The sequence below is a fragment of the Schistocerca americana genome, chromosome 2, assembly GCF_021461395.2.
Source record: "Schistocerca americana isolate TAMUIC-IGC-003095 chromosome 2, iqSchAmer2.1, whole genome shotgun sequence".
NCBI classification, from domain to species: domain Eukaryota; kingdom Metazoa; phylum Arthropoda; class Insecta; order Orthoptera; family Acrididae; genus Schistocerca; species Schistocerca americana.
Genome location: NC_060120.1, coordinates 72,895,209 through 72,907,774, shown reverse-complemented (window position 1 = coordinate 72,907,774; position 12,566 = coordinate 72,895,209). Strand labels below are relative to the sequence as shown.

Here is a 12,566-nt window from a genome sequence, read left to right as displayed (position 1 = left end):
TTTGTCCACAATTGAAACTGTAGATGAAAGCAATTTAGCGCCAATAAAACAAAGATTCTGAAGTGTCATTAAAACTGACGGCGAAAGGACATCAGCGACAATAATCAGTGATTATTCAGCTATTTTCTTTGAAGATAAGGAACAATGCAATGAAGTCGGATGAACGGAAAACTTAGATTGCTATTAAACGTAAGTAAGAAGAAAGTGAGTAGGAGAAAAAAAAAAAAAAAAGGTTAGGGAAAATCCAAATTCAAAAGGAAGACAGTGTAGTACATCAAGGAATTCCACTACCAAGAAAGGAGAATAATATTTGGCGAGCGGAGAGGCCATAAAAAGCACGCTTTCACAAGCGAAAAACCAGCATTCCTAGCCTAAAGAAAACTGGGAGATAACACAACCAAAGAGTCTGAGATGCGGCGTTACAGAAGGGTGCTGAAAATCAAGTCGCCATATAGGATAAGAAATGAGGTTCTCCACAGGATCTGCGATCAAAGGAATGTAGGGATAACACAAATCAAAAGAAGAAATACGATGTTGGGATAGCACATCAGGAAAGGAAAGAAGGAAAGAAGGAAAGAAGGAAAGAAGGAAAGAAGGAAAGAAGGAAAGAAGGAAAGAAGGAAAGAAGGAAAGAAGGAAAGAAGGAAAGAAGGAAAGAAGGAAAGAAGGAAAGAAGGAAAGAAGGAAATCTGAATACATCCAGTTCATAATTAACGACCTGGGCTGTAAGTGGTACTCTGACATGAAGTTTATGCAGGAGAGGAAATCATGGTGGAGGCATCTAACTTGTCAGGAGGGGAAAAATGAACACAAAATAGCCTGTGAACTTTAAAATCCAGATTTCATTTTAATAGTTCCTCAAATACTATTGTGACAGACATTTTACAGTGTGATTATTCAACGATATATATAATACATTATTCGCCTATTTCAGACCATATTTACTGCGTTCTGCATACCATTTCCTGTTTAGGAATAATTACAAGTCATGGAAATACACACGTTTTTAACACAATAAGTATTTCTCAAAAGTAAAATAACTTTCATGGAAGTCTTCGTCCATCAGAATTTATGAAGGAGGAGTTGAGTAGCGACCTGCAAACAGAACCGTGTGTGTCTGCTGGTCCAGTATCAGGAACACGAACGGATGGTCTGCCTTGAAGATGACGGGTGGGTCAGGTAAAGGAAGGGTCAGAGAGAGGCCGATAAGAACAGCTGAAAATAAGAGAGACATGAGAATATAATAGAAAGTACTATTTTATGTTTCAAGCTGTATTGTACAGTTATAAGAAACATTAAGTAACAATACGAAGAAAATTCATTTTGAAATACGTTCTAATAATATAGCAGCGGCTGGAAACCACTGGGAACAATGTCAAGACAAAGTAAATCAAATGATTTTACTGCAAGTTCATAACCACCAGTTCCGCAAGGTTTGGCAGTACAAAACAAAAACAACAACATACAAGGGTTTTTCACAAAAATACTATTGTTTCCAGTCATTCACCAAATGTGCTAGATACTTAACCCAGTGCAGACAGGAGAAAAATCTATAATCTACGTCTTACTTTATAGTGAAGGCTCACAAAGTTCATTTGCAGTTAAAGAAACCCAAGTCTGGGTACGTGATTCGACTCTTCTAGTTAACTGCCCGAGAAACCTTAAAGGGACGATGCACATGGTCAGTCGCATCTCGTTTCTAAAATCAAACTATCAGTCACAGCTCGCTGAAAACTGACAGCTCAGTAATCCGTTCAACTACCACATTTTATTGGTATGTTATTGATGAAGTGTTTTTTCTCATATGGAAAGAATACGCTGATGTGAAATGGAGGTGGTGAATCAGTCACAATCAACGGCCATGTGGAGGCAGATACATCAGGTCACGTCAGATCACCGAACTCGTGCTCAATCGGACGTGGTCAGTATTTGGAAGGGTGACCTTCCGGGCACGCCGCAAGCTTTTGCCAATTTTCTCCTTTGCCTTTACGGCAATGGAGACAGGAAGACTGGTGGCGTAAACTTCGTGATCACAAGTCTTTGCACCAATACCCAGGATTAAATTGCAACCTCTTCGAACTGTCTCATGACGTGAGGGTATGCCACACTGTTGACGGCGATCCGCCCGTTACAGACAATTCTGTCCCATCGACCACCTGACCTACATCCCGCAAATAACCATAACCTTCGTAAAAGCTGAGTTCATAGCACAGATGCTGCCCAATCACACTGTCGTCACTTGTGTAGACACCAATTATCCAGTATCAATTGCAATACAGTGTGATTGAAAAAGAATACCACAACTTTAGGAATTTAAAACTCTGCAACGACAAAAGGCAGAGCGAAGCACTATCTGTCGCCGAATTAAGGGAGCTATAAAGTTTCATTTAGTTGTACATTTGTTCGCTTGAGGCGCTGTTGACTAGGCGTCAGCGTCAGTTGATGCTAAGATGGCGACCGCTCAACAGAAAGCTTTTTGTGTTATTGAGTACGGCAGAATTGAATCGACGACAGTTGTTCAGCGTGCATTTCGAACGAAGTATGGTGTTAAAGCTCCTGATAGGTGGTGTATTAAACGTTGGTATAAACAGTTTACAGAGAATGGGTGTTTGTGCAAAGGGAAAAGTTCTGGACGGCCGAGAACGAGTGATGAAAATGTAGCACGCATCCAGCAAGCATTTGTTCGCAGCCCAGGAAAATCGACTCGCAGAGCTAGCAGAGAGCTGCAAATTCCACAATCAACTGTATGGAGAGTCCTACGAAAAAGGTTAGTTATGAAACCTTATCGTCTGAAATTGGTTCAAGCACTGTCTGCAGCTGATAAGATTAAAAGAATCGATTTCTGTGAGTTTATCCTTGCTCAAATGGAAACAGATGAATCTTTCGTTTCAAAGATTGTGTTTAGTGATGAAGCAACTTTCCACACTAACGGGAAAGTCAACCGTCACAATATCTGTATATGGGGCACTGAGAATCCGCGGGAAACAACTCAGTATGAACGTGACTCGCCTAAAGTGAACGTTTTCTGTGCCATTTCAGCCAATAAAGTTTTTGGTCCCTTTTTCTTCGAAGGTGCTACTGTAACTGGACTACAGTATCTGGAGATGTTAGAGAACTGGCTGTTCCCTCAGCTCGAACAAGAAGCACAACAATTCATATTTCATCAGGATGGAGCGCCACCACATTGGCACTTATCTGTCCGTAACTGCCTGAACGTCAACTACCCGAGGCGACGGATCGGCCGCCAGGCAGCCCGTGACAGAGCACTTCATCACTGGCCTCCAAGAAGCCCTGATCTTACCCCCTGCGATTTTTTCTTATGGGGGTATGTTAAGGATATGGTGTTTCGGCCACCTCTCCCAGCCACCATTGATGATTTGAAACGAGAAATAACAGCAGCTATCCAAACTGTTACGCCTGATATGCTACAGAGAGTGTGGAACGAGTTGGAGTATCGGGTTGATATTGCTCGAGTGTCTGGAGGGGGCCATATTGAACATCTCTGAACTTGTTTTTGAGTGAAAAAAAAAACCTTTTTAAATACTCTTTGTAATGATTTATAACAGAAGGTTATATTATGTTGCTTTCATTAAATACACATTTTTAAAGTTGTGGTATTCTTTTTGAATCACCCTGTATTTACGGTTTCGGAAGTGGCGAGTGAAACATGGCATTGCTCGAAATAATACTGGAACGTCTTGTCTGGAAACTGTTCCAACTCGTTCGGAAGCTCATACATGCTAAAAATATATCTAATCGGAACATGTAAACTGACCTTCGCGGCTGTCCATTTTGAAATTGACAACTCTAATAATGAAAAGCTGTACTAGCGTTGATCACTGAAGTACAAAGTGCAAGTAGAACACTTAGAAATACTTTTATGTCCTGTAAGCTAAATAAACAGCAGTGTCATATCTCAATGAGGAAGGTGAAATATTAAAAAACGAACAATCAACAGCAGTATAAGGGAATGACGATAACTAGATTTTGTGCCGGAGCGGGGCTCTAAACCGGATTTCCCACCATATGCGAGCAGTCAGCCAGACCCCAACATCCATGTGTTCTCGTTCCTGCGTCACAACCCATTCTCTCACACACATTATTTAATTCCCGTAGAGTGAGAACATTTTAAGTGAAAGTCGCTGCCTGGCGTCGGCAGATAAACACACAATTGCAGTGCCTGTGTTATTGCATGTTCCATGCTCGAATGTTTACCCCAGGGCAAGTGCATGTAGTAGTACTGTGATTAGAAGAATAGTTGGTCAACCATTGTACACATGTGGGACTAGTAGGAGTGTTGGAGAATGAAAGGTTCCTACATGGCAAACAGTATTTGTAAAGCAACTGATACAGAATACGTGTAAAAGCGCAGGATTGTACACTGAGTGAAGCTTAATTAAACTAGTTTGTAGCGAAAACGCAATGCGTAAGTCGTAGTGGACTGTGTTGCAAAACATGTTGCTTATTATCTGAGCTGAAACGTTATTAACTATCTGAAATAAAATTACAAGGGTGAGTAAAAGAAACCCTTAAATATTTTTAAAATATTATTTATTGTGCAGAAGTAGTACAAAGCTGTATCACTTTCCAACATAATCTCCCCCACGCTCAATGCAAGTCCTCTGGCGCTTACAAAGTGCATTAATTCCTTTAGAAAAAATTTCTTTTGGTAGTCTGCGCAACCACTCAAGCACCGCGTGGCGTACCTCTTCATCAGAACGGTACTTCTTTAATCCCATTGCGTCTTTGAGTGGTCCACACATATGGAAATCACTTGCGGCAAGTTCTGGTGAGTGCGGTGGATTAGGAAGACACTCCAAATGCAGGCCTGTGATTGTTGCAGCTGTTGTACGGGCAGTGTGGGGCCTTGCATTGTCATGCTGCAAAAGGACACCTGCTGACAGCAATCCACGTCACTTTGATTTGACTGCAGGCCGCAGATGATTTTTTTTTAGGAGATCTGTGTATGATGCACTGGTGACAGTGGTTCCTCTAGGCATGTAATGCTCCAGAATAACGCCTTTTTCGTCCCAAAAGTGAGTCACCATAACCTTCCCTGCTGATGGTTCTGTTCGAGGGTTCTTTGGTTTTGGTGATGAGGAATGGCGCCATTCCTTGCTCGCTCTCTTCGTTTCCGGTTGGTGGAAGTGAGCCCAGGTTTCGTCCCCAGTAACGATTCTTGCAAGGAAGCCATCACCTTCTCGTTCAAAGCGCCGAAGTAGTTTTTCGCAAGCATCAACACGTCGTTCTCTCATTTCAGGAGTCAGCTGCCGTGGCACCCATCTTGCAGACACTTTATCAAACTGGGGCACATCATGCACAATGTGGTGTGCTGACCCGTGACTGATCTGCAAACATGCTGCAATGTCATTCAGTGTCACTCGGCAGTTTTCCTTCACTACGGCTTCAACTGTTGCAATGTTCTGTGGAGTCACAACTCGTAGTGCCTGACCTGGACGAGGAGCATCTTCCACTGAAGTCACACCATTTGCAAACTTCCTACTCCATTGGTAGACTTGCTGTTGTGACAAACATGCATCACCGTACTGAACCTTCATTCGTCGATGAATTTCAATAGATTTCACATCTTCACTGCGCAAACACCTAACAACAAAACGCTGTCCTGCCCTGATGCAAGTCGCAAGTGGGGCGGCCATCTTTATACTGATACTGCGACGGTATGTGTGCATCTGCACTATGCTGCCTCTGCACTATGCTGCCACCTACAGGCCATTCTGCACGCTGACGCACGCTTACCAACATACAGGGTAACGGTGCGAAATTTCGATTTGTTATTACAAATTTAAGGTTTTCATTTGACTCACTCTCGTACTTACTCCGTGCCGACCCCGAACACCAGTCGTGTTGAACCCAATTCTCTCCTTTCTCACTTGACATTCCGCGTGTCATGTATAAGGCATTCAGGTGGATGCACTCTTCTTGGCAGGGCCGACGAACCATGTTAACTTGGATGCATAGTCATCGATATACGTAGAAATTGCTTTAGGGTTGTTCGAGGGAAATGTATCGGTATGTCTATCGCTCATTTCGTTAATCAAAGATGCGGCACACAACAATAATTACCTCAGACTTTTAGAAAGAAACTTTACTATCTAGACAAACTTGCTCAAATAGCCAATCAGATCTTTCCAAGATTTTAGTGTGGTGCAAAGTTTGGAACCTTAGCATCTAATTTAGAGAAATATAAAATTGTGCACTTCAACAAAGTGGGGTCCGTTCTTTCATGGGGTGCTGGACAACTGGAATCAGTTTACAAAGGAGATTGCTCACAATAATTGTGCGACCCATCCTACAATGTTGATATAGTGTATGTGACCCATTCCAAACAGGACAGGGAACACTGAACTTAACCAAAGAGGGGAAAGCACGAATTGTCACAGTTGTGCTATGAATCACGTATGAGCGTCACGGAAATGCAGAAAAAGATGAATTGGCAGACACCTTCAGACATACGCCAATTAACTCGTGAAAGCCTACTTACGAAGTTCTACGAACCAGCACTAAGTTAACAATCCAGAAATGCACTTCAGTCTTTTAAATATGGGCTCTCGTGTAGATCACGATAACAAACAGTAATTACTGCGAGCACAGATCTGTATAAGCAGTCATTCTTCCCGTGCTCCATACACGACTGGAACTGGATAAAACACTAAATCGAGATACAACGCCAAGTACCATCTATAATGAACTTCACAGTAGTCTGCAGAGTATGTCTGTGATATACATGCAACACAAACCTCAGCTAAGTGTCCTCGACACACACAAATGAAAATGCCCTACTTACTGCTTCCGTGAAATGAAGCAGTTGAAGATCGAATCACACTGTATTCCACACTGTAGGACACCACCTCTCTCCTGCTCAGTAGGCTTTAAACAATACATTGTTGCAGCGTGTGACTACCAATTTTTATTTTGGGCTAATGCTCGGACCTTCATATTGATGCGTCTAGTCAGCACCTCACTGTGCAAACGGAGGTGAATCTGTGTGTGTCACTGACTGTAAAACACCGACCTTGTGCTTCTGTACGTCAAGGGATTGTCAGAAAGTCAAAAATTATAATTATTTAGGGTAAAATAAACGAATCACTTTAAGCTAAAAACTGATGAACTTAAGTGAGTGCAAATTCGCCTGTCAGTTTTCTAGCGTGACAAGGACGACCGAGCTATGCTGAAAAGGTAACACGATACGCAGATATATTGCCACTTTTCACAATTTTTGAGAGTCAGTACCTAGTTCCACTAAAACGTTCCTAATTATCGTAACATATTGGTTTCTGTCTACTCGTGTTTTAAGTATGAACTCGCTGCCCACTGTTGTTTGAAGTTCTGACGTTCGAGGCAAACACAATGCGCAAGACGTTTTCTTGCGACTTGAACATTCTCGTAGTGAGTAGTCAGTTGACGCAGTCGCCGTATAGGCACATATGTTTGCAGCTTTTATAATTCTCCGTATAAAACGCGTTAATCACAGAACGAAATCTCCACGTACGGAAATAAATTTGTAGCTTAACATAGCGCTCATAATTAGTCATTGGTAAGAAAGTGTAAGCAATAAAGGTCTTAGAATATGACGATACTGCCGTGCCTGTGAGATTCCAAATTACGATACAAAGTTCCCTTGGACGTGCACATGTCCAAAGGAACTCTGCATCGTAATCAGGAATCACAGAGGCACTTCAATATCGTATTAATCCGTAGGCGTCGAGGAAGCAACTGTCAAGTAAAATGTCTCACTATACAGGAATATACAGGGTGATTCAAGAAGAATACCACAACTTTAGGAATTTAAAACTCTGCAACGACAAAAGGCAGAGCTAAGCACTATCTGTCGGCGAATTATTGGAGCTATAAAGTTTCATTTAGTTGTACATTTGTTCGCTTGAGGCGCTGTTGACTAGGCGTCAGCGTCAGTTGATGCTAAGATGGCGACCGCTCAACAGAAAGGTTTTTGTGTTATTGAGTATGGCAGAAGTGAATCGACGACAGTTGTTCAGCGTGCATTTCGAGCGAAATATAGTGTTAAACCTCCTGACAGGTGGTGTATTAAACGTTGGTATAAACAGTTTACAGAGAATGGGTGTTTGTGCAAAGGGAAAAGTTCTGGACGGCCGAGAACGAGTGATGAAAATGTAGCACGCATCCAGCAAGCATTTGTTCGCAGCCCAGGAAAATCGACTCGCAGAGCTAGCAGAGAGCTGCAAATTCCACAATCAACTGTATGGAGAGTCCTACGAAAAAGGTTAGTTATGAAACCTTATCGTCTGAAATTGGTTCAAGCACTGTCTGCAGCTGATAAGATTAAAAGAATCGATTTCTGTGAGTTTATCCTTGCTCAAATGGAAACAGATGAATCTTTCGTTTCGAAGATTGTGTTTAGTGTTGAAGCAACTTTCCACACTAACGGGAAAGTCAATCGTCAGAATGTGTGTATATGGGGCACTGAGAATCTGCGGGAAACAACTCAGTATGAACGTGACTCGCCTAAGGTGAACGTTTTCTGTGCCATTTCAGCCAATAAAGTTTTTGGTCCCTTTTTCTTCGAAGGTGCTACTGTAACTGGACTACAGTATCTGGAGATGTTAGAGAATTGGCTGTTCCCTCAGCTCGAACAAGAAGCACAACAATTCATATTTCAGCAGGATGGAGCGCCACCACATTGGCACTTATCTGTCCATAACTACCTGAACGTCAACTACCCGAGGCGATGGATCGGCCGCCAGGCAGCCCGTGACAGAGCACTTCATCACTGGCCTCCAAGAAGCCCTGATCTTACCCCCTGCGATTTTTTCTTATGGGGGTATGTTAAGGATATGGTGTTTTGGCCACCTCTCCCAGCCACCATTGATGATTTGAAACGAGAAATAACAGCAGCTATTCAAACTGTTACGCCTGATATGCTACAGAGAGTGTGGAACGAGTTGGAGTATCGGGTTGATATTGCTCGTGTGTCTGGAGGGGTCCATATTGAACATCTCTGAACTTGTTTTTGAGTGAAAAAAAAACCTTCTTAAATACTCTTTGTAATGATGTATAACAGAAGGTTATATTATGTTTCTTTCATTAAATACACATTTTTAAAGTTGTGGTATTCTTTTTGAATCACCCTGTACACAATAGCTGTGGGAGTACACGTTGTAGATGTATGGTTGACGACATGTGGAAGCTGAGGTGTGGCCTTGAGTCGTGCACGGACAGCCGAACCATAAGGCAGCTGCTGCTCGCGATTATCGGAAAATCCGGGTTCGAATACCGGTCCGGCACAGATTTTCACCGTCGTCATTCCATTCTACAGATCATGGTTGTCCATATTCGTAATTGCGAATTCATTTGTGTCTCTCCGAATACTAACCAAGTGTGGTGTGTTCGAGTCGTCTTATCAGCAGTGATATGAAGTCTGACAACGAGGAAATTATCATTCTATCTCGTCAGGATTATACCATTGATACCATCACCGAAGATATCGATGTTGTGGAGTCAAAGATGTTTCGGGGACCGGCAACTTCGAATCGATGGCGTTCCGAGTGTATCACCTGATCCCATCGGCTGGAGCCAAACTGCCTCTGTAAGCACTGGTCGGGAGCTCAACTGTGTCATATCGTTTTCAGTCATATCCTCTTGTTACGTTATTTAACTCTACTTTCTGCTTCTCGATTCAAGCGAGAGTTGCTACACGAATTATTTGATGCTGTGTTGAGAACGACTTTCCAGGGACTTCTTTCTGGCATTACACTTCCACAATCAAATTTGCTATCTCACACCGACCCATCTCGCTCGGGTTTTTCAGAGCTGCAACTTGTTCCGTAGTTGTTTATTTGTTATTAGGCCGTGTAATGTGGTACAGAGGAACCACCCGTGTGTGTATAAAAGTAACACTCCCCGTGAGATTGCGTCGTTGGAGTTAATTCCCAAATTACTTACCAGTAGCTGCTGCTGCTTCTGTGCCTTCTTCATTGACTTCTATGAAAGCCTTGTGCAGAACTTTGGAAATTGCTAGTGGCTCATCACTAATACCAGTCAAATTTGCCCTACTGGCATCGAACACGTCTGTAATACCAAGCTGAAAATTAAATTAGGCAGACGTTAGTAGCGAATTCTGAATCGAGTGTAACAGTTCTAAAATACTACACGTCTTGTGTAATAGCGAGTAAATAAAGAAGCACTGAATCGGTTAGGCGTTATTCTATCTCTAATGCTGCATGCCAGTCAGCACCAATATAAATAGACAACTATAAATCTCAATTATTTTGTAAAATGGCTCTCCAAAGCAATCAAGTTCTCACACAATCATCATTTAACTATACCCCATATTCTTATTGACGTACTTCTCACAGCCACACAAAATATTGCTCGCATTAGTAAGATGACCAGGATCACAGAGTATTAGGACAGGATCGTTCTCTGACCTTGAAACATTGCACGTTCCGTCAGAATCTATCAGGTTAGTGTCCGTGGACTAGCACCTAACAGTATGTGTATCCTTGCACTCTTCTGGAAACTAAATAGTGCCGTGCCATTTTTTTAGCAGTGAATAAGTGGATTACTGAATTCTAAATGATCCGCGTTAAATCCGTTCAAATCTGCCTTCACAGACGAAGAGATCGACGAAGTTCATAATTCAGTGTTGGACATCGCAGGTTATAGGCCCATCAGATAGTTGACTCTATTCATTACATCAATTATGGTCTATGATCTAATGAGTGCGATTTAATTAAAATGAGAAAAATGTGTTCTGCGTGTATCACAGTTTTTTCATTCAACCTCTCCGACTTTCGTTATATGATATGTGCAAAGAATTTTTTTACATAGCTGTTTTTTGTGTGAAGTATCTGCTACATCTTGCGTTAGTATGTGAGGCGACTGAGAGGTTGGATTACAACTGACGCTATTAATAATGAAACTAATTAGGCACACATTTCATGAATGTAAAGTAATAAGTTATGTAAAAAATATAAAAAGGTCGGTAAAGTGCATGTGTTTCGTTCTGACACTGAATATCACATGTGATCCTCAAAGTACGTCGTTTTGATTATATGACAAGGATGTTCTCCATCTCTCACCAAAGAATTTGAAGAGAAGAGGGAGCGACTTAATAGGGAAGTTACATTTCAGATACATCTGAACAAGCTGGTAGCTAGTAACTACACATTCGTAATTATCTGACGACCGTTTGTTTGCGGACCCACAATTACTCGAAAGTTTTCGTTTTCATTCTGGTATATTTTCACCTGTGTCAGTATTTGTTATTAATTACGGTACGTCATGCATGTGAGACAATACTCTCTTGGCAAGTTACAGGCGACTAGCGGGATAATTCTGAACATTTGCTTCATTACATTACGTACCTGATGTGAAATACTGTTACTACATTAAATTAGTGTTATTTTCACTTACTGTTTGTAACGTCGTTGTAAGCTCCTTTTCGTATTCCAGTTTGAATTTTGGTAAAAACACGCGCACTTCTCGTTTGCTTGTTCTGGCTAAAATGTCTTGAAGAGTTATGTTGGTAAGTTTCTTCTCAAGGTTCGGAAGGTCGTTCTGCTCTTTGGGCAGTATTATCAACATACTGACCCTCTCCCCCTGTTGCGTGAAAAAGAAAATCAGTGAATGCGTTTTTTGCTTTGGTCAAAATTGCTCTATATTGTATAAAGCTCACAATTGCTCACAATTTCGCACAGGTCACAGAGACAGTTTCACATTTCAGGTAACACATTCAATCAACAAAATGAGACCGTTAAGTCAAAAACATTAAGTAGACGAGAAGTCTTTATGATATCAAAAAAGGTAAATTTTCCACATCTGTAGTCTGAGTTCTTCTGCATCTTCATCAATAACGCGGCACTGAAAGTACATTTAGTTCTCAAACAACGATTTTGTCATGCGTTTCTCACACGTGAAATGATAATAATCACTGATAGAATCACGCAGAACATTTGTTGCTTTGTTTTAGAGTTCGGAAGCTTGATTTTTTAAAGATATTTCTTGTGTGAAAATCTCACTGCTTTATAAAGTTACTTCTTCTGTCAAATTTACTTACTGTGGAATTACTGCAGATTCACGATTAATACGGTACCTTGTATGGGAGAAGCAGCACCTGGGATTCCAGTTCAGGTACCTCAGAGTACTTGAAATTTTCTTTAATGTACATCATGTTCACACTTTGTGTTGATCCTGGGGCTACATGAAATGGTGTTGGTGATGTATGAGCTTTATTAAACGTCTTTTGCCACTCGCCCTTGAAGTAAATGGCATTCACCAGTACCATCCTGGTTAAGTCATTCAGAACACCTGAAACAAAATTCGGCTTTCATCTTCACCAAGATTACCATACAATACAATATATCGTTTCATAACGCAGCAGAACGCCAGTACTCGACGGAGTACCGTTTTAAACATGCAATTGTTTTGTTTTGTTTTGTTTTGTGGCACAAAAAACACTCATACGTTCCCATGTCAAAACCGTAGAATATGAAGACGAAAAAGTAGTTAAAAGCGACTTCACGATAAGCCCAATCGGCGAACGGAAAGACAGCAAAAAACAGGGACTT

At 41.4% G+C, this 12,566-nt stretch overlaps 1 protein-coding gene across 1 annotated transcript in view; it reads right to left on the bottom strand.

The window, feature by feature from the left end:
- Nucleotides 1-827: 827 nt before the first annotated feature.
- LOC124594776 (serpin B6-like) overlaps nucleotides 828-12,566 on the bottom strand; it is a 43,894-nt gene continuing 32,155 nt past the window's right edge. Inside the window, exons 4-7 of the mRNA XM_047133180.1 lie at nucleotides 12,092-12,306; nucleotides 11,413-11,598; nucleotides 9,940-10,078; nucleotides 828-1,215 (exon numbers count right to left, since the gene is read on the bottom strand). Coding sequence (XP_046989136.1) covers nucleotides 1,070-1,215; nucleotides 9,940-10,078; nucleotides 11,413-11,598; nucleotides 12,092-12,306 — 686 coding nt within the window. The 3' untranslated portion in view covers nucleotides 828-1,069. The remainder of the gene's footprint in view (nucleotides 1,216-9,939; nucleotides 10,079-11,412; nucleotides 11,599-12,091; nucleotides 12,307-12,566) is intronic.